At 46.7% G+C, this 22,731-nt stretch overlaps 1 protein-coding gene across 1 annotated transcript in view; it reads right to left on the reverse strand.

Annotated features, from left to right (window-relative positions):
* UNK (unk zinc finger) overlaps positions 1 to 22,731 on the reverse strand; it is a 1,622,654-nt gene that overhangs the window by 239,593 nt on the left and 1,360,330 nt on the right. The window contains exon 14 of the mRNA XM_069654746.1: positions 4,637 to 4,818. Coding sequence (XP_069510847.1) covers positions 4,637 to 4,818 — 182 coding nt within the window. The remainder of the gene's footprint in view (positions 1 to 4,636; positions 4,819 to 22,731) is intronic.

Here is a 22,731-nt window from a genome sequence, read left to right on the forward strand (position 1 = left end):
CACGTGAGTAATAAAGTTGCCCAATGTCTTTAAACGCACCTTCTTTTGTCTTTCAGATGCGGGATGCAGCGCCGAAGGCCTCCGGAGCGTGCGAAGAGCTGGTAAGCTTTTGTCTTTCAGATGCCGGAATGCAGTGCGAAGACCTCCGGAGCATGCGAAGAGTAGGTAAGCCTTTGTCTTTCAGATGCCGGAATGCAGCGCGAGGCGTTGGTGACAGCCGATGGACCAGGTAAGAGATGCGCTGCCACTGAAGACCGTAGTGCTAACCTGTTCTTTCTTTGTCTTTACAGGTGCTGCTGAAGACTGGATTCCAGGATGGTAAGCCTTTGTTCCCTTAGGCCCAGGATCAGAAGCAGAAGACACGATGAGCGTTCTGCTGCAGAGAATGCAGAATAACGCAAAGCAAGATTCATCCATCGGGTGTGGTTTAAATAGCCTCCTGTAGTGCTTAGGTGTCTCCTTCCACAGCCACGCCTAGGTAAGAAAAGAGTTCCTGCTTTCCAGAAGAGTTCCAGTGTTCTGAACCTAGGGAGTGGCTCCTGCCCCACCCAACAGGAAAAGTAGTCCCAAACAGAAGAGGATCAGGGGTTCAACTGGCAGGTAAGTAAGCAGCATGGTCTGCTGCACGTAAGTCCACCCAAGCATTATGAGCCCGGTGCTTCCAGCGCTGGGACTGGGCATCTTTATGAGCCTGGTGCCACTGGCGCCAGGACAGGGTCCAAAAGGTCCCAATTGGGACTGGCTGGCACTCGGAACCGGGGTTATGGGTCTGCTTCCAAGGGAGTCGGGCAAGTCCTGATCTTTTGGAAGCAGAGATCATGACAATCATCCATTTGTCTCGACCTCTCTTCCTCCTTCTTTTCAAGGGCGGATAACCTCATATTAGTCTATCTCTAGGGTAGCTGAAGAAGATTGATTGGATTCGACCTGAAGGAGTCTGTCCTCAACTTTGTCAACCCGTTGGTCCATCTTTTCAAACTTTTGAGCAATGTCGGAGCGCATGTCTTATTTCTTGCAAAATAGACGCGAAGCCCCTTTCCATAGCCACCGTTGAGGGTGCAGCGGCCTCCGAATGGGCCATGCCTCTGACGTGGAGCGGGTCTTTTTCGTAGGGGCCTGGGTCTCGGTAGCAATATTTCTGCAAGTTCCTCTGCCAGTCCATTAGGACGCCCCTTGGGCTCTCCTTTGGGTGTGCTTTGATTGTGGGGGGCCACTAGCTTACTTCGCGGGCCAGCCGGTGTTCTACTAGTGGAGGTCTCTGGGCGGGCACACCCCCGCCAGCCTCAGGCGGGGGCCTCACACCCAGTATCCCCAGGGCCTTCTGCGCCCTTTATGTCCTCCTTGAAGGGGGAGGGGTGCTTGGTCTCCGTGTTGGTTGCCGCGTGGTGGTGGGCCACGGACCCGACCAGGGTGTGTTAATTGTGGGCCCAGCCAACTTTCCCGCTGCCTGAAGCCCTCTCTTGCTGCCTCCCTCTCCTTTTATGGGTTCTCGCGGTGCCTGGGGGCGTCACCTCTGGGCGGGCACACGCCCTGCCAGCCTCCGGCGGGGGCCTCACACCCAGTATCCTCTGGGCCTCCGCGCCCTTTATGTCCTCCTTGCAGGAGGAGGAGTGCTTGGTTGCCGCGTTGGTCGCTGCGTGGTGGCGGGCCGCTGACCCGACCAGCGCGTGTTGATCGTGGGCGCAGCCCACTTTCCCGCTGCCTGAAGTCCTCTTTGGCGGTGGGGCTGGGGATACAAGTCCGGCGGCCGGCCGGGGGAGGGCAGAAGAGCTGCCGCTTCCCTCGCGGGTGACCCGCAATCCTCCAAAGGGGGCCTCTCAGACCGTTCCGGAGCGCCAGAGCCACTACCCACGCTTCTCCAGAGGCCGATCAGGGCAGGCGCTTCTGTCTCCTGGTCGGGCGCGTATCACACGCGGCCCGCGCCGTCCTCGCTTGGGGGGTGCAGGCAGACCGCCTCCTTGGGCAAATCCTCTGGGTCCCTGCCCCGTGTGCCACCGCCGTGGGGGACGGGTGCCTGCCGCAGTGTAGGAGGACGGTCCCTCCCGTCCCCACCTCCTGTGTTGGCGGGCCACGGCTTTTTCTTCCGGATTCGCGGCCGCTCGGGTCCTCTGCGGAGCTCCCGCTGCTGAGTCCGCAGCGCCTGATCTCCGCTCTCCAAGGGTCCTCAGACCCCGCTGTTTCGATCAGTGAGGGCCCCGGGGGTTCTCCTGCACTCCGGCTCACTCTCTCGCCGCGGAGGGTTTCGGGGGGGGGCTCAATCCCTCTTATGACCCGGCTGTTGGAGGAGCACGAGAATCAGGCAGTCATTGCCTGCGCGCCCCCTGGTGGCCTCTCAACAATTACATTTCTGAATGTTCTCAAAGTCAGAAAGCAAATTACAATCTCTAATGGATACCATTAAACTGGTATAGCAGACCAGTTTGCCTGCAGGTCTGGTGCAAAGTTGGCCATATTTCAAGCCTGCGTGGATCTACTTATCAGGCTTCAGAGGTTGGCAAAATGCATACCATTAGGAAGGTTCATAACTGTGTATTAAAGAATTTAGAGTGGCGCAAGGAAAGCAGCGCACTCACACGCCACGCCATCCCGTACTCTGGGCACTTGTTACTTCATACATGCAAACAAACATCCTGACCAGCATGCAATGGAGATAGGAAAGATAGATACATTACAACAAAGCATGAATTGTGTCACAGTGAAATCAAGGGACACTTCATCTGCTATGGTCAAACATGTATACACTGTGCACAAGCTTTTAGGCACACAGATTTTGTCAAGTGACCGAGGAGAGCGAGATGGGATGTCTTGTGCTGATCGTAACAGAGACAACGGCAGAAAAAAAAATGCTATAACTGAAACTTGCGAAAAGCAACATACATTGTTCGAAATGGATGCGTATTCTACTCTAAATGGTTTTTTAGAAGATTTGTCTGCATAGGTGTTTAAGTAAAAACTAACAAACTAAATCAGTGACACCCCCCCCGAAGTGTGCCTGAAATACACTTTTAATGCGCCCTGATGCCTCCGGGCCTGATGGTTGCGCGTTATAAATAAACAAATACAAATACAATGAGTCTCGCAATTAGTGTAGATAATTCCAGAAAGACAAATGATTTGTTATTCCTATTCTTTCTTATTTAGGATCACTGCTGAAAGTGTTACACTTGTGGACACCCCTGTATTCTTTTTTTTTTTTTTTTTTTAAAGAGGCCTGAACAAGAAATCCAGCCACTCCAGAAACAAAGACCCACATGGTGCTGGCAACAGCCCATGAGCTTCCTTTTTTGTTAGGAGTGCAAGAGAGTCCACAGGGGTAGCAAGGGAGACCCCTGGCGACCCCCAAATGACATGCCTGGCTGTAGTTCAACAGAATAGTATGTACACCTCATACGATAGACATACAATTTGTATATACTAAGAGCAGGTGAGGTGTTATTCCCATTTTCTTGAATTTTTTTTTGCCAAGAATTAACGTACTAGTCAGAGGTTCATTGTTAGCTTATATACAAAGGTTGCTTTCAGTCCTCCAGGCATTGATTGTTGTGACGTTTTGCGGCTGCTGAACATGGCTGGGAAGTTAATTTTGTTGAACAGTGATGTCCATTAAGACAATTCTTCTGTGACTGCTCCAGACCAGTTGGTTTGGGTTTCATGGGAAGGCCTCCAAAATGTCCAAGGTGGGGGCAAGCATTCATTGTATTCAGAACACGGAATAAGACAGCAGAAGTAGCCCTAAATCATCCCAAAAACCAGTTTGTTCCAAGTAAGACTCCCTTCATATCCATCCCACAAACTTTAATGTGTCAATGTTTGAGATTGCACATTCCCCAATGATATGGCTAGCAGGCAGACAGGGTGTGCACACTGCAGGATCATCTTTCGTTGTGTTTGGAATGGAAGGCAGTACACTAATCAAAAGGTTCCGTCATAGTGATTGAAGGAACAATGCAGATGAGAAAAGTGTTAAAAACTCATACCTGCACCAAAAAATTCTTTAAACGTCAAAAAGCCCCTAAAAACACCATTTGAAGCAAAAAGAGAATGTTTCAAATATGTTATGGGAAAGAAATGAAAAATAACTGATAAGGCAAAGACTAGTTTTCAAATCTTAGCTCCTAGAGAGAAATTGCTGGACTATCACTGCACTGATGTATACAATTCTGGAGCAGCCTGACAGCCTTGAAGTGCTAGTTTATTTTTCCTTACATAGGAATTTGAGTCCTTTTCTTTGGGTTTTTTTACCTTCATCAAAGAGGGTAGCAGAGGGAAAGAGCGGCGTATTATGGGTGGCTGTAAACTGCCGAGAATTCTTAATTGCATATAGAAAGAAATTCAGAAAACAGACTGTTACTGCAATTTGTGTGCTCATTCATTGTGCCTCTGGTGTTCAGGGCCTTATGTACTCTACCACTCCTGCATTCAGGCACAGTTATAAGTACTGGACAGTACTCCTCCATTGTGTTGACGAAACCAGTCTCTGGTGCCCTTGTACTGTATGTACATTTCTATGTCCTAGTACAGTAGCCTCCAGAGGGCCATTAAAGTAATTTATTTGACACACTATCACAGTTGTCACACCACTGTAGTTCTTCAGAACGAATACACTGTACCCCTCTCCAGTGACCCGCCAATGTACCTGTTTGGCCTGTTTCCAGGATTCCTCCCACTGCTTAATTGTGCTGTTTGACTCCTCCAGTTCCTGACGCAGCCTTGTGAGCTCTGCAGTTCCTGGGCTCGACAGAAATCCTGGGGATGTACTCGGGGAGAAACTGCCAGAAGCAAAGTGTTCCCAAATACTGCTATTCATTCCATTAAGGCCTGTAGGAACAGAGTCACAGAGAGCATCACGGAAGGAAGGAGCAGTATCTCGTCAGGCAGGCTCTAACAAACTAGAATGTGGCGAAGGGCAATTACAACAATCATAAAGAAAAGTAACTTACTTGTAATTCTAGTTCCCCCTCATGGGTATCTTCCTTAATATTCATAAGCTATTGAAGTGCCCAGCCTATGTGCTGAGTTCTCAGAAAACAAATTAAAAGACACGTTTCTGTTAAATGATACATATCTTATATGTGTAATTGAGTTTATAACCTCAGCTGACTAATTTATTTTTAAACCTTTTTTAATTTACAATGAGAATATTTCCTTAAACATGCATTTAAACTGATTTTACCTTATACAAAAGCAAAATGTGCTGGATCATGAAAAATAGACGAGAGCAGATAGGTGGCAGTGTTGAGGTGAAAAATTGCAGCGGTCACTTTTTTAATACTGCCAGACTCCACTAGTATCCCATCATGCAGTGTGGGGACAGTTGAGCCTTCAGTTAACTTTTTGATAATAACATGCAAGAAGAAGAAGATACATAGATGGCCATTCTTTTCTGAAGTCTCTGGGGCAAGGGAAGATTAGTTTACAAACATTATTGAAGATCCCTTTGATGGGAGAGCTAAGATTACAAGTAAGTAACTTTCCCTTCTTCATCATGAGAGCTTCATTAATATTCACAAACTGCTGAATTCACAAGGCATCAATACCCGGAAATAGGGAAGGCAGGACTGAATGGAAGAAACGGTCCAAAATCTCTTAACCAGATAGGTTTCCTAAGGACCCTTGCTCCAATTAAGCACCTTCTTTTACATCTGAGTCATGTATAGGAGGATTTCCATGTTGCCAGTATGCTGAGCAGTGCACCGTAGCTGCTTAACCTTTCATATAATCAGCCCTAGGTCTGACAGAGGTTCATGTAGTTGTGGGTCCTAAGGAGTACGTTGTTTTTATATACAAAAGGTGAAAGGTTTATGCGAACATAGTGCTCGGATTTAACAGACCTTTCACTCAGCACTACTGCATTGATACTCATTCCAAAGCAGATACACGTATGTGACAAGCGGTTCTAAAACATCTATTTGCCGCTGGACCGGGCCGCGGCCCAGTATAGCAGGGCCAGTCCTCCTTCCCTTTCAAGTAGTCTTTCAGCAGCACTCCCGGATTGGCTACTGTTAAACAATTACATACGCATAAACCAATTACCACCAAGAAGTGTGCATTTAATTGTATCACATTTAATGAACAGTGCGTAACAGCCGTTACTGACGCAGAGGTAACATATCTTGTAAATGAAAAGCACATCCACGAGAAATTACCGGTGTATGATCTACGCGCTCTGCACCCACAAACATCAGCATCACTACCCATCAACTCACCCAGTAGGTATTACTATGTTTTCTACAGTACAGTGCCAACTGTGTTATATGTCTGCATACCTCTCAAATCACAGGCTTTTGACGGCTGCCACCCGCCACTTATGCAGTTGTCTCACCCGCCAAGTTCCCTAAACGCCCATACCAATCAATGGGCTTTCACACGCCAATTATCACATCAGTTGTTTTCACCCACCAAAGAGCCATGAAAGGTTGAGAACTGTACACCATGCGTAGCAACAGAGTACCTAGGTCTAAATCTCTATAACGTACTCAAAATTTGTACTATTGTGCCTCCGATCACATACCATGAAATTGCTCCTACAGTGGTATGTGGTGGCAAAGGTTCCGTTAAGCCGCAACACGCCTTGGTAGACAAAAAGGTTACTGTGTTCTTTTGTTTCGTCTTTTTTACAATTGTATCCACCATTACACCACCTCCTAGCACTTTTGTACATATCGCAAACACAACTATCAGGCAGCCTTTTTTCTACCAAACTATGCAAACTGCATACATTTCAAGCATAACGACAGTTTCCACCCGTACGTCATCAATAACAACATCAGTTAAGCAATAAAAAAAGTTATCGCCACGTTCAAAACAGTAACATACGTAAATGTGCACATTCTAATTGAAACCCCTAAGCAATCCCTGCACTCAGGTACTGAGCATACATATGCAAAGGACTACATGCATCCTTTCCGCTCTGTACATCTTTCCGCACCTTTGTTTCATCCTCCTACATGTGGGATATTTTGACCCATTCAATGTGCCCCACTGCATCACTTTACAAATGGGGAAAGAAACAGCCCAAAATGGATGCGCTGATTCTTGTGCAAGCCAAAATCTTCAAAACTGCGTTTGGGTCACTACCAAGAAAAGGCTGCACACCCTGCCACACACAGTCAGAGGGAGGGAAAAACAGAGAGGGCTGCAAACCGAAAATGCCTTTTAAAATGATAGCTTTGCAACCTTCAAAAGTGCTGTTTTTGGCGTTAGATCCAGTTATTTCAATTGAATCATTGAGATTAAAATGGTACTGAAATGCCTGGCTCATCCAGTGAATCATCGAGATTAAAATGGTACTGAAATGCCAGGATCATCCAGTGTGGCTCAGAGGAACCGGGCCTCATTGACATACAGCTCTATCAATTGTATCTAAGGAAATAGCAAACCAGAACATTTGTTTCCAGTTCCACAGGAAAAATGCAGCTAAAATTGCAACATGTAACAGAATCAGCTGTGCAGACAGAAACTCCAAACAAATGCTGGATACATGTATCCAGACTGCAAACAATCCCAGCACTCAAGGGAAGAACTGGTGCTTAATCAAATGTGTATGTGCTGCATAGGAAAATCAGATTTAAAAGAACTCAGTAATGTGTTTTCCCATGAAGAAAGTGCAAAATCACCTGTTTTGAAAGCATGTTTTTGTTGAAAGGCCCAATTCTTTAAGAAATGTCAAAGGATTGCTAATGTAAGAATCCACCTATAAACTGTGTTCATTTTACATGTTTAAATGAAAGATGTAGGTGAAACTTAAAGTAACCCAGTTTGGAGTTAATTAAATATTTAAAAAAACAATTCTGCTTTGACAGCCTTAGCCTGGGAAAGGTTGACACTTCATTGCTGACAGGAAAGGCTAATTGCTGTGGGGAGGCGTTGCATACTCATGACAAATGACCTCATCCGACTTTTGTCTGGGCCCCAGGCAAAGACAATGGTAGGCTTGAACACTCATCCCTCCATGGGAGGGGCAGGATGCTGGGAGAGGCTTCTCACTGAACTTCAAAGGACTGGCCATTTGCTCACACTTCGGAAGTAAAAAAAAAAAAAAACTGACATGGATTCTGAATTTAAATTGCTTATTTTGCCACAGAACTTCATGACATTTCACTTTGCAGCAAAAATAAGTAAACAAATGAAAAGTACATACATTGAAATCTGAATTTATGATAAACATGTGAAGACTTGGTAGGATTTCTTACTGCGTAAGGAACTGAAGTTATGAAAAAAAGACTAATGGCACAGAAACTATTAATGCTGCAAATCTAATATTGTATACCCATGTTCTAGGGGTGATTGCACATATATGTACCGAATTAGGAATTGTTAGGCCAAACCTTTATGATTGAAATTGCCAAAAATCCATAGAAAGACAACACCAGGTCTCACCGGCATGGGAGTTGGATGTAAATGTGACCGATGAAATATGTAATTTACGTGTCCCATTTTATTAGAGTGTATTAACCAAGTCAAGGCCAAATCCCAGAATTTTTGTCAATGGGGGAGTAATTCTCAAACAGGGATGAATATAGCCAGAGAAGCTAAATGCCGGGGCACGGCACTGAGAATTACTTACCCCTCACTATGAAGAACCTACAAAAGAGGTAGAACCACTTATCGTCACACTTACAAATATCTACCTAACAACATTTATACAAAGGGCAACACATGCAAATGGGCAGACACGGGATCGGTCAAGAGACATTTTTTTAATAATGAATATAAAAGTACAAAGAGCAAATTGATGCATCTACATAGTAAAAAAAGACACAAAAGCACACACATTTTCTTTGTGTCATCATATCAACAGACAAGGCAACGGGAGACAGAAATACACAAGGAAAACGTACTGAATGGGTAAAATGAATGCACCCTATCGTCCTATAAACTAATTCTAGAAGCGCCTAGCTTTAGACGTTTACTGAGATATAAGTCGACATGTTTCAGCCAAGCATTAGATTGGACATTCTCTCAGATGTCCATACAGAAGTGGGTATTGTGGCCATCTTCAGGACAGGTCATTTATTCACAATGGGCCTTGTGGATGGTATGACACTGGCATCATGTATCTAGAAAAGTACATATATACATATATACATATATGCGATTACCACATGTGATTCAAAACACTTCACTGTAATTTTACATCTCCATACAATTTGTATAAACAACTCGCTGAACAGATGTTCTCATATTAACAGACTAAGTGTTTGACAGACCTTTGTTACACTATGGGAGACAATTCTAACATCTATTTGTTGTCTCCACCAAGTGATTTCAGACACAGATTTTACAGAGACCAAGATACATAGGTGACAAAACAGTGCGACACAAAGTGGTTCGACTTCTTACTTGTAATCGTAGGGTTAGGTGTGAAGGAAACGCATAGGGTCAGAAAATGACTTAGCGCGGTACAACCTAGAAGGCCCTGAACCGAGAAGCTGAGACCAGGTGCATCAGGATGTTTTCGTCCAGGGGGGCACAAACAAGGCACTATAAAAATAAATATAAAGTGACTGTATCATTAGTATTGTGCATTATTGTAATCACACTGGAATTGTTGCATAATTACTGCAACAACCGAATGTTGTGTTCAACACTCGGTGTAAGAAATTACATAAAAAGAAAAGCAAATAAATGCACTTACATAATCCTTAATGTTAGGACAAAAAAGGACAAAGAGGGGACCGAGGGGTGATGTTACGTGGCTCCAGGGTCTGCTATGCCAGTGGTAGCCATGAAGGTGAGGTGGAAGATCCCACAAAGTTAGGACACTGTGTGCACGGAACCCTCCCTAAATCAGAGAGAGCATAGTGTTAGCAATGCTATTATTTAAAGCGAATAGTACAGACTAGTCTGCATCTACATTATTACAAACAACAGTATTATATGTACCTCAAAATACTGAGCGGGAAAAACCAGCACTGAAACCGCTCGTTGCACGATTTCAAAAATGCTGATTAAGACACTTAATGGCATGGCTGTGCAATCGATAAAAGCAGCAGTGTAACAGCAAATTGAATACACGGCTCTAAAGGCAAAAAAAGTAAGACAGTTGTCACATAGACCGCAATGACTGCAGGGCAACTGCACATCTCACTCAAATAGCATGTTTAAGCCTCAAAAACGGGCCTATAGAATCCTAGCAGTGATTAAAGGAAACTTCCCGATGGAAACGCACATAGAATCAGCTTGCTTGCACTCGAAATACAAGGAAAACTCAAACGAGGTTTGCATTTCAATGCAGCACAACGTGGAATGCGGGTTTTAATCACATTGTTATTCGAACAATGGAGCCACAGGCTGGCCGCGTTTCAATCAGAGTTAAAGAGTGGAAAGAATGTAAAACATGAGGTAAGCACCTAGAGGCTATGTACATCGCCCAGAACACACGTCTCAGCGTGAGCACGGGCGTGTGAAATCCAAACCGTGATTAGAAGTGCTTACCAGTGAGAACAAAGGGCTCCGCACAGACTCAGCTCGTGTCCCCGATTCAATTCCGACAGAAAGACAGGACGAACGGGAAGTGCGTTTAAATACAGCGCAGCGTCAGGGGCATATTGGAAACACCTGGGCCCACAAGACAACCTTGTTCTTAAAGGGGTAGCACCTGCGTGAGGCAGAGAACAGCCAAATACACTGGAGAGCAAATGCAGACATGAACAAAGATGCCCACAGTGCATAACAAGCAACTGTACGAATCAATGTGCAACATCTGTCAAAGTAGAAAAGGAATGTTTAGACCTCGGGACGGCCGGCGGGACTCCCAATAGAAGAAACCCTTTTACACCAGGGCGTTTTTAATTTTTAGCGCGCCACTCCTATGGGCAGATGTGAAGTTAGGACTGATATTACTGTTTAAGACATCAGGCTATTGCAGTCAAAGGCGGAATTTAAGCCCTGCTTAACTGTATTTCGATTGTCAATCAACCTTTGTTCAGTCATACTGAGAGATAATTCTCTATTGCCCCCTCGAGGGGGTGAAGGAACTTTTTGGATTACGAACCAGTGCAAGTCAGTGTACTTATGATTAGCAGAGAGGTAATGGGCTACAAGAGGTTTGTTATCAGTTTTGTTTTTCAAACAAGACCTATGCTTGCATATTCTCAAACGTATCGCTCGGCTGGTTTTTCCTATGTACAATAAGTTGCCTGGGCATTTAATGCCATAAATGAGCCAGTCAGAGGGGCAGTTGGAAAAAGTACGTAAATTCAAAGTCTTACCATTGAGCTCGATGGTTTTACAGTTAGTAGTCAAGGAGCACACTGAAAAGTGGCCACATTTGAATGTTGTTAGGTAGACATTTGTAAGTGTGACCATAAGTGGTTCTACCTCTTTTGTAGGTTCTTCGTAGTGAGGGGTAAGTAATTCCCATTTTATTAGAGGGCATAAGTATATAAATGTGTATATGTGGGAAAGTTACATTTTGGACCCAATAACTATGGTAGGGTCCCAAGTCACATCATAAAACCTGACAACCCTTTCTGTCATCCAACCAGCAAAAAGCAAGGCGGAAACTGTGCCTTTGACCAATCATGGCCTTGTGGGTGTGGGTTGCAAGTCTGCCCCTACCATAAACTTAGTCATGTCATTTGGCAGGATAAATAAGGGAACCTCACTATACACAGCACACGCTGATTCCTGACTCCATCCTGAATTCTGCGTGGTGCACTGTTCCTGAATTCTCCATCTTGTTCCTGATGCAGATTTCTTTGCAAAGCCAAGGCCTCAGCATTGCAGAACACTTTTTCAGCTAAGCCCAAATCCCGAAACCATCCCAAACCAAAGGGAAACAATTTTGATCCAGTTTGGCTTGCCACCATAAATGCTTGCCTGCTGAAACTCGCCATCCCACTGATCTACAGTGTCCAGCAACCAGAAGGGCCAATCCAATCCAGTCCAATTGACCAGAACCGCCCAGCTGACCTATCCCGCCAGAAGTGCCCTGCTGTCTGTAAGCATGATCCGTGATGACCAGAACTTGGCAGTCCAAATCTTAAATTAAAGTGGACTGTAAGTATCAATAGGAATCATAGTGAACAATAGCATATATTGCCTTGTCCTATCCCAACCTATAACCTATCCCATCTCTAACTTAAGAACCTATTATATTGTCAGAACCATTCTTGCAACTCTGTCAGTAATTCCGAGTGTTTGTGATATTTTCTCATTTTTGTTTTTCTTGAACATAAGTCATTAGTGATTTGGATTAAATAAAGTAATTCCCAAAAAGAAAAAAACAGGGTATCCACCACGTGAAGTGTTTACAAGCGGGCGTGCGTCACTGTGGAGATTCACGGGTGGCATTCTCTTTTTCTTAGCCATTAATCTAGTTTAAGTAAAATCAACCTGACATTTTAAAACCGATTTTCTGTTTTTCTCTGTTCTACTTTTCTAAAAACAACTATCATTCAAACTTGCATAACTTCCTCATATTAATAGCTAAAGGCTTAATTTCAACTCCGATTTAAACCTACGACCTCTAGCTACATTCCCATACAAAATCCATTTAGGCGGAAATTTGCATTTTTGCACAGTTTTGCACGTGTGGGTTTCAATTCTAAGTATTTCCAAACTTCCATTCTGATTAAAAGTGTGTACTGTTGCTCATATTATAGCTTATGTTTGTTAGGATTTTTTCAGTGTTGCTCCCATAGGAATTTATATCAATGTAAGGATTTTTGGGTGTTTTTCATTGTTTTGCTGAGCCATTTTTCGAATGTCATTTTAAAAGGTGTAAAATTTCCAAACGTTTTTCTCTCTTGTTTGGAGAGGGAAGATTGCATTCAAACCCTATACACTGTGCTTTATTCCTGAATACCTGCTGCTTACACCTGTGTAGAATTGCTTCTTTGTGAGTTGAGAAATCTGCAGGGGGAAATCTTGACTTAAGCACTATCTTTTCAACAAGACAAAGCTGTTCTTTTCTCTGTGTTTTATATTCTGTGTTGCTAAAAAGTGAATTCAACTGCATTACCTATTTTCTTATTTGTATTGTCACCACATTGGTGGTTGCTGCCCCATATATTCTCAAGGATCTTGCGTCTCCCCTACACTTTATAGAATCTTCACAAAGCCCCTTTTTGATGATCTAGACGATCTGGGTATCACCTACACTAATTATGCCGATGATACCCAGATCCTCATCCCGTTGTCGGGGGATTATGACAAGGATTTGGCCTTCGTTAATAAAGTGTACCTCATCATCCAGGCATGGATGGCCTCACACAGTCTATGCCTGAACGATGACAAGACGGAACTCCTTATTTTAGGCTCTACACACTACCTCAACAAGCTGGACCACAAATACTCATCGTTCATAATTGACGATAACAAGATCAAAGTAGCTGAGGAGGTTAAAAGGAGGTTAAAACCCTCGGCTTCTATCTAGATTCCACCCTTACCTTCAACCAACAAGTGAATGCAATGGCCTCCGCCACCTCCTACACTTGCAAACTCATTAGGGCAGCCAAACCCTTTCTCTCCCCCACCAACTGTACCACCCTGGCCAGGGCGCTGATCCTGTCCAAGTTGGACTATTGCGACACTCTTTATGTAGGTTGTAACAAATATATCTCAAACAAAATCCAAATCCTCCAAAATAATGCCCTTAGAACGGCCCTCAGTATCCCGAAGAAAGCCCATATCTCTGATTCCAGAAGATCTGTCAACTGGCTATCCACCAAGGACAAGATATTCCTTAAAACGTTGTCTCTGATTCATATATGCCTCCACCAAGCAGCCCCTCAATACCTCATCTCCAGATTTAATAGACCCACCCTCTTTTGCCCCTCGAGAACGGCCAATTCCAACCTTCTTCTGGTGCCCAGGTTCAAACGTACAATGTCTTGAGGCAACAGCTTTCCAGTAAAAGCAGCGCAATTCTGGAACTTCCTTCCTCCTACCTGCAGGGAGGACCTACCCTACCACCAGTTCAGAGCCAGGACTATCCACTGGCTCAAAACTCTCGACTCATAACGACCTTCCGATGCCCGGATGCGCCACTACCATGTGGCTCCTTACCTCATTGAATGTAAATATGCATATAGTATTGCCTATAATGTATATGTTCCACCCTTCCTATTCCGCGTGATCCGTCCAGCACTGTAACCGCAGCTGGACCTCACCCCACTGTATGCAACTAAGTTGTACAACCCTCTTGCTGCCCTTGCGCCTGGCTACCCCTGGGTCAGGTGCGCATTATAAATAAATAAATACAAATACAAATATTAAAACTTGTGTTTGATTTGAATTTTAAATAAATAAATATTACCTTTACCAACCAGCCTGATTCCTGGTCCATTGTGACCTAGGGGTATTTTGGGAAGGGGTGTGATATGAGTGGTATATCACTCAGAATATTGAACTTATAGACACAATAAATAAGTATTTAATTTGTGCATTGCATGCTAGGCTGACACCCGGGTGTATTGCCTGATTGGAATCCTTAACACACACTGCACAGTACTGCATTTGTCAAGTAAATAGGCCTACACTAATACAACATTTTTCATAACCTGTCGCACACTAAACTGCTAAGTAGGCCACCTACTTCCTTAAACATGCTTTTACTCCAAACTGCCCTTCATATTGTAGACCTAATATTTATACAAACACACTTTGTCTTCCTGCCAAGACAACCCCCTACAGTTCTCAAAAATGTAATGTACAAAGTAAGCAGTATGTCATTAACCAACATATTTTCTTACCGTCGTCTTATACAGGAGCAGTACCCACAAGTCTCTGGGGAGCTACTGGAGTGTACACTTCACAATACAGCCTAGAAGGCACCTACTATCTGCAATCAACAAAGTAAGTACAATAGCAGCATACTCTTGTATGTCTTACTAAACCAGTGCACTAATTTTCTACTGTAGCATATACATGTGTGCCCATCCAGCAGTATGTACTTCATTGTTACTAATCACACCTCTACAGGTGCTAAGCGTTTCTTATTTCGCAACCATTACAATAATACCAGCATACTAACATAGGGCCTCATTCCGGGTTTGGAACTAACCATGGAGTAATTAGCCCCATGGTTGCCTCCGAAACCGTCCCAAATCCGGCATGGTGAATGGAGTAATTACCGGTCCATTCCAGGGTTGGAGGGACCGGTAATTCCCCATTCACCTTTTGCCCTTCCCCATTTCTGCCCCATAGGGCTCAATGGGAGTGGGGAAGGAGGTAATTACGGCACCGTAAATTACAGTACCGTAATTACCTCCGAGGTACCTTTGTGGGTCCCGTACTTAACTCCTGCTAAAAGCAGGAGGTAAGGAAGGACCCACAAAGGGAACTCGGAATACGGAGGTAAGGGATTACCAGCATCGGCACCCTTACCGGTGCCGGTAATCCCTTACATCCAACCTCCTAATGACCCACATAGTGTCCCTAACCTTACACACCACTACACAGCCACAAATTTGCACTTAAATAGCTGCCTACCCTCCCATTCACCCACTGACGCAAATTGTACACATATGCCTGTGAAAATGTGCACAGCCACACTTCCCTTTCTTCGCCAACAGCTACTACACAATGAACTACCAAACGGTAATTCTGTAGAAAGCAACGCAGAAAGAGAGCCACACAACCTACAAACACAGAACGTACCCATCCACTGCAATCTGAACGTAAACTGAAAGGTTCAGAAGAGTTAATTAATGCATTAAGTGAAAGTAATCCATCTACCAGTAAACATAGTGTAGGTGATCTGGCAAAATGTGAGAATGTACAGGAAACCACAAAATACAATCCAACGCAGACTACTCCTAAAAGAGCACGTACAAATAGTGTAATCACAAGCAAGCATTAAAAAAAAACTAATTTTACAAAAATATTTCCACCACAGAGTCCTTAACAACCTTACATGTAGAGGACAGAAATCACGCTCAAGCCTCAAAACATACAGCAGAAAAGTAATCCTGGAAGCTCTTGTAGACACTGCTAGAAGTGTGAAGTGGAAATTGTTTACAGTAACTTTGAAGAGAATGAAACCACTAACAAGATTAATTGGTAAATTAAAAGCAGTACTATGTAACAAATGCAATGTCACCATAGATACCTTTGGCCACATATATGCAGGTGAGTGAAGTCACATCACCAACACAGAGCCATACTTCAATAAAGAATCCTACAAACAACTAACTAACTAACCAAATTGCCTTACATCAGAGTGGACGAGGATATGAAAGGTAGCCAATACCATAATGGTGCGCGATGAAATTGGGCACATTTTAGGGAAATACTTTGAAACTGAAGAGCACTTACCCACCGCAACATTGTCAGCCAACAATACTGACAACAGTGCAGCTGTCAACTTTTTACATCACACATACACAAAAGAAATACAAAAAAGTTCAAAAGCACTTCTGCTGAAATTCCAAACCAAGTATGTGTGTGTTGTCGCAGAAATTTCTATAAAAAGAGCCCCAAAACTGTTGATATAATTCAGAAAATAGAAGGCAATGAGGAATCCCAATTGTTTCAATTAGCTCTGTACCTTCTAGCAGAAAACAAGTACGACATTACCAACACCTCCATAGTGTGCACATACTGCACTTCAAAACTTGACAATAACCAAATGCCTTCACATTCAATTAGTAATAATTTGGAATTGTTTCCGGTGCCAAACGCACTGCAGTAGCTTAATGTGTATGAGAGCATTATAATACAAACAGTGCCTCAATTTCAAGCAATAATACGTCTTCAACCAATAACTGCTAAATTACCTCCCACCGAATTACTCAAAGGCATTCCTGGTAAAGTGGTTTATTTACGGTTAGATCTGAAAGAAAATGTAGACACTCTACGAGTGCAAAGGCCAATGCAAAAATCTTTGATTATCCTGGTAAATTGTGTACCTACAAATGACAAAAACATTTGGTAACACCTAGTGGACTTAACCAAAGTTAGAGAGGCATTGCAGTATCTTAAAGAGAACAATGAATACTACAAGGAAACAAACATTGAAGAAAACCTGAGAGAAACAACCGAAATAATGTAGGACTCCTCAACAAGTGGCCAATTTGAACGCCTAGATCCTAGTGCAGCCTCCAGTATTTTAGACCACTATACAATTCACACGATGCACTAGAAACATATCAAATGCGGCAAGCCAAAGGAGTCCCTATCAGTATATGGGGGAAAAGTGAGGCACGAGCCATTCCTCTGCTCTTGTTCACTGGAAAAGGTGGAAGATATGGTGCAAGAAGCACACAAATAACAGCATCCGAATACCGCTGTTTACAAATCTATGCTGAAGACCCGAGAGTTAGACAGAACGTGGAGTACATATTCTACCTGCTCTTTGAAAGTCAACTAGCAACCCTATGTTATGGAGTTGCCCACAAATTAAAAACAGGTTCCCATTTCCAAAACAGGTCTGCTACACAACTACTTCAAAAAGAGCAACAAAAGGATGAAGTTTTACAAAGTAGCGTTACAAATGTCTTGGCAAACATGCGAGTACTGGTTCCGACGGCACGAAGATGTACAGTGATTGCTACGGTACCTTGGCCCACCCACATAGATTGTCACTTTAAGTTGTGCTGAGTATGCATGGGAAGACTTGCACACTTTCCTACGCATTGCAAACAAAAACAAAACGGGTATAGACATGAAAACACCAGGAGAGCTGTGCTCTCTCGATCCAGTAAATGTTTCACGCTACTTTCATCATCGCTTCCTTGCGATGCTGCACTTCATTTGCAATAAAAGACTTTCTGCCCTCGGAGAAGTATAACCCTTCTTTTGGAGAAAAGAATATCAAGCCAGAGGAACACCAGACAACCACATGCTTTTGAGTATTAAAAATGCTCCTAAATTTGGTGAGGAGAATGATGAAACTGTTTTGGAGTTCATTCACAAATATGTCACTTGCGTAATCCCTCTGGAAAGTACCCATAGTGACCTACGAGCACAAATTTTGCAATTCCAACGAAACAAATGTGGCAAATATTGTCGACGCAGATACAAGAACAGAGGCAAATACTACACCAAATGCCGCTTTGGTTTCCCTAGACCAGTTTCAACAACAGGCCAAGTAAACAGCTTCATGTCTTCAGTTCGACACAGTGTCAAAGGAAAATCTCCTAAAACACATACAACATAAAAAGGAGCAAAGCATCCAAGTAGGAACAAGTTACTTACCTGTAACTGTTGTTCTCCAGCATGGATCTGGCATGGATTCACATGCTCATGAATATACACAGTCGTCAGGCTGGGAATCCTCGGTAAAGAAAAAATCAGTATCTGTTTCGTTTCTGATCGGTCTTTCGTAGTAGTAACCAATCACTGATCTCTGCGTCATACTGACCACAGCCAATGACTGCCCTCTACCTAAGCCCCGCCTCTGGCAGCCATCTTCAGATTTGGTAGCACGTGAAGTGGCAGTATGACCAAGTGAAGAGCCGCAGAGGGGTAGGCGGGAGGGTTCGCATGTGAATCCATGCCAGACCCATGCTGGAGAACAACAGTTACAGGTAAGTAACTTGTTCCTTCTCCAGCATGGGGTCTGGCATGGATTCACATGCTCATGAATATAAGAATACATAGCAGTACACACATGCACAACCACGGGGGGTGGCAAAAGGCTCAACATTAAGCAATACAAAAAACTCAACATCAAGCATCTCTTACCTCCTCACCAGGCTCACCTTAAGCGAACTGGTTGCGCAGCACTGCTTGGCCGATCCTGGACTCCTCCCTGGAATCCCGATCGACGCAGTAGAATCTCGTGAAGGTGTGTGTCGACCTCCACGTAGCAGCCCTGCAGATGTCCAGCAGGGGCACACCAGATAAGAACGCCGTAGTAGCAGCGATCGCTCTGGTCGAATGGGCTCTCGGACGGCCTGGCAGCGGTCGGTTAGCCAACCGGTGGTAGTGCATGATGCAGCCGGAGAGCCATCTGGAAATAGAAGACTTCAAGAGAGCCTTCCCTTGATTTACAGGTCCAAAGTTCACGAATAGCTGTGATGTCCTCCGAAAACTCTTTGTGCGGTCCACGTAGAACTTCAGAGCTCTAGCCACATCCAGCGAGTGCAAAGTCCTCTCGGCCGGCGACGAAGGAGACGGGAAAAAAACAGGTAACACCAGTGGCTCGTTAAGATGGAAGTCCGACGGCACCTTGGGCATAAAGGAGGGGTGCGTCCTAAGCACCACCCTCGAGGCATGGAAAGTCAAGTACGGTGCTTTGCAGGATAGGGCCTGGATCTCTCCCACTCGTCGTGCGGAGGTAATGGCCACCAGGAATGCAGTCTTCCACGACACAAACCTCATCGGTGCGGAGTGCATCGGCTCGAATGGGGGCCCCATGAGCCTGGTCAGCACCACGTTAAGTTCCCACGCCGGGGCCGGGGCCTTCACCGGCGGGAACGACCGGAACAGTCCTTTCATAAACTCTTTTACCAGTCGATGGGACCACAGGGACGTCCGTCCTGTGGTTCTGGTATATCTGGAGATCGCCGCCAGATGAATCTTAAAGGAGGCATGGGCTAGCCCAGCCTTTGCCAGCGATTGCAGGTACGGCAGCACTTGAGGGGCTGTAATCCGTAGGGGGTTGATCTTCTGTGCTCGGCACCAGATAGAGAAACTCTTCCACTTATGACCGTAGCATTTGAGAGTCGAGGACGCCTTGGCCTTTGCAAGAACCTCTCTGCACTCGGCCGGTATATCGTAGCCTCCAAACTCTAGCGCTGCAGGAGCCAAGCCTGCAGGTTCAGCGATGCCGGGTCGTGGTGGAAGATGGCGCCCCCTTCTCTGGAGAGAAGGTCCGCGTCCGCCGACAGCTTGATGAGAGGGGACGTTGACAAGTCCAGAAGGTCCGGGAACCAGATCTGCCTCGGCCACGCTGGTGCGACGAGGATCATCCTGCACCGGGACCTCTTGAGCTGGTTGATGAGTCGAAGCAGCAACGGCAACGGAGGGAACGCATACAGGTATAGGTCGTCCCAGGGGAACGAGAACGCATCGCCCATGCTTCTCGGCTGGGGAAACCTGCTGGCGAACCTCTTGCACTTCGAGTTCGCCGCTGTTGCGAACAGGTCGATTTGGGGTTTGCCCCATCGTCGGAAGAGTTGATCCACCTGATCCTGGCGCAGTTCCCACTCGTGACACGCGCGCAGCTCCCTGCTGAGCGAGTCGGCGATGGTGTTTCTTTCTCCTGCCAGGTGGAAGGGAACCAGGAACATCCCCTGGGTGACCGCCCAGTGCCACAGATCCTGTGCCTCCTTGGATAGGGCTGGGGATCTGGTGCCTCCCTGCTTCCGTATGTAAAACATTGTCGTGGTGTTGTCCGTGAAGATCCGCACCACCTTGCCCTTGAGCAACGGGAGGAACGATTTGAGAGCCCAGAACACGGCTCGGAGTTCCAGGACGTTGATGTGCAGGAGCCTCTCCTCCGGGAGCCAGAGGCCTCTTGCGTGGAGATCTCCGGTGTGGGTGCCACAACCTTCCAGGGAGGCGTCCGTCGTCACCGTCTCCTGGTACGCCGGCGTCTGAAAGTCCTTGCCCGCCGTGAGGTGCGCTCGAATGCCCCACCGCTGAATCGTCCGCCGGAAAACCTCGTTGAGGGGGACCCTGTCTTCGAAAGTGCCCGTCACCTGCATCCAACAGGCGTCGAGAAATTCTTGAAGAGGGCGCATCCGTAGTCTGCAGAGGCGCACCAGGTAGATGCAAGAGGACATCATCCCCAGGAGGGACTTGATGGACCTCACCCTGGCCACGTCCGTGGCTAGCAGGTGCTGCACTTTGCCTAGAAGGGTCTTCGTCCGTCCTTCCGACGGTGCCGCCAGGCGCCTCACTGTATCGAGCTTCGCTCCCAGAAACAGGGCCACCTGCGACGGCACCAGGTGGGACTTTGGGTAATGTATGGCGAATCCCAGGTCTGTGAGTAGCTGGACGGTCCTCGCAGTGTGTTCTACGGCGAGTTCCCTCGTCCTTGAGCGGATAAGCCAGTCGTCCAGGTAGGGGTAGGCACTTGGTAAAGACCCTGGGGGCCGACTTCAATCCGAACGGTAGTGCTCTGAATTGGTAGTGGCGTCCCTGGACGGCGAACCTGAGGAAGTTTGAGTGACTTTTGAGGATGGGAACGTGGAAGTACGCATCCTCCAGGTCCAATGACGATAGAAAGTCGCCTTCCTCCAGCTGTCCCAGCACGTGCTGGAGGGTGACCATCCTGAATTTTTGTGACCTGATGTATTTGTTCAAACGACGAAGGTCCAGGATGGGGCGCCAGCCGCCCGTCTTCTTCCTGACGAGGAAGTACCTCGAGTACACCCCGGAGCCTCTTCGGGACAAGCTCGATGGCGCCTTTCCTGAGCATCGCCCGTACTTCCAACAGCAGTTGCGGGACGTGACTTTCCTACCTGGCCACAGGTGGAACGTGAGGGCACTTCTTCAGGAATTCGATAGAGTGTCCTCTTGCCAGGGTATCCAGCACCCAACGGTCGGTGGAGATGGACTTCCACACGCAGACGAACTTTGTCAGCCGGCCTCCCACCGGGGTGCTTCGGTGGGGGCCCGAGACCACGGCCGGTTCTGTCCTGCTTGGAGGTGGTGGCCTTGCCGCCCTGACCACCTTGCCGACGGCGGCGAGGCGCTCCCTGCTTGCCGCGACCCCTGTAGGCCTCCTGAGATGAGGAGCGTGCCACCTGGCGGTAGGACGACGGGCCACCGCTGGATCCCTTGGAGGCACCCTGTCTGCCTCTGGAGCTCCGAAAGGGCCGTCGTTGCTGAAGGGCTCTTAGGGCGCGGGCAGTCTCCGTGCCCGTCTTTATGGCTTGGAAGGATTCTTCCACCGCCTTCCCGAACAAGTTGCTGCCGTCGAACGGCATGTCCAACACCCTGGTCTGGACGTCCTGACGGAAGTCGGTCGCCCGGGGCCAACCCCGTCGTCGTAGGCAAACACTGTTGCCCAGCTAGCGGAACCCGGTATCGGCAATATCGGTTGCCACCGTTATGGCGTGGTCCGACGCCACCAAGCCTTCTTGAAGTATTTACAGGGCCTCGGACCTCTTGTCGTCCGGTACGAAGTCCAATATGGGGGCCAGCTTAAACCAGAGCTCCCTGTCGTAACGGGCCACGATCGCCAGGGCGTTGGCCGCTTTGATCGTCGTCGCCGCCGCCGCCGACGAAATCACCCGCCGCCCCATGGCGTCCAACTTCTTTCCCTCGCCGTCCGGCGGGGAATTCGACGTCGAGGCTCCTGACCCCGCCGCTTTCTTCTTCGCCGCCGCCGAGACGACCGAGTCTGGCATTGGCTGGGCTCTGAGGCACAGGAGAGCGGTTTCGGGGACCCGGTTCTTCTTCTCGTACCGGTCCCGTTTGGCTGGTGCCGTGGAGGGGTTCTTGAGAACCGACAGGCCCTCCTCCCAGATGTCATCGAATAGAGGCACCGCGATGACAGTCTTCCTCTTGGCCTCCCGGCGCTGATAGAGGAAACCAACCTTCCTTTTTCAGCTCCTCCGGGCAGAGCTGGAACAATTCGGACGCCCTGGCGATCATGGCCTGGAATGAGCCAATCTCGTCGGGCGGCGAGGCCCGTGCGAGGATGAGGAGGGAACTGTAGGCCTTACGGGGGCGAGTGGAGGAGAGGGTTGGGTCCTCCGTTGTTTTTTCTGAGGACTTCCCGACGGGCCAGGTTGCGGGTCCTCCGGCCTGGGCCGTGGTAATCTCGTCCTTATCTCAGAGCAGAAGGACTGGATCGCAGACAAAATGGCTGCCGAGCTATCCTGAGGC

This window comes from Ambystoma mexicanum, chromosome 3q (assembly GCF_040938575.1).
Source record: "Ambystoma mexicanum isolate Mex_15411 chromosome 3q, UKY_AmexF1_1, whole genome shotgun sequence".
NCBI classification, from domain to species: Eukaryota; Metazoa; Chordata; class Amphibia; order Caudata; family Ambystomatidae; genus Ambystoma; species Ambystoma mexicanum.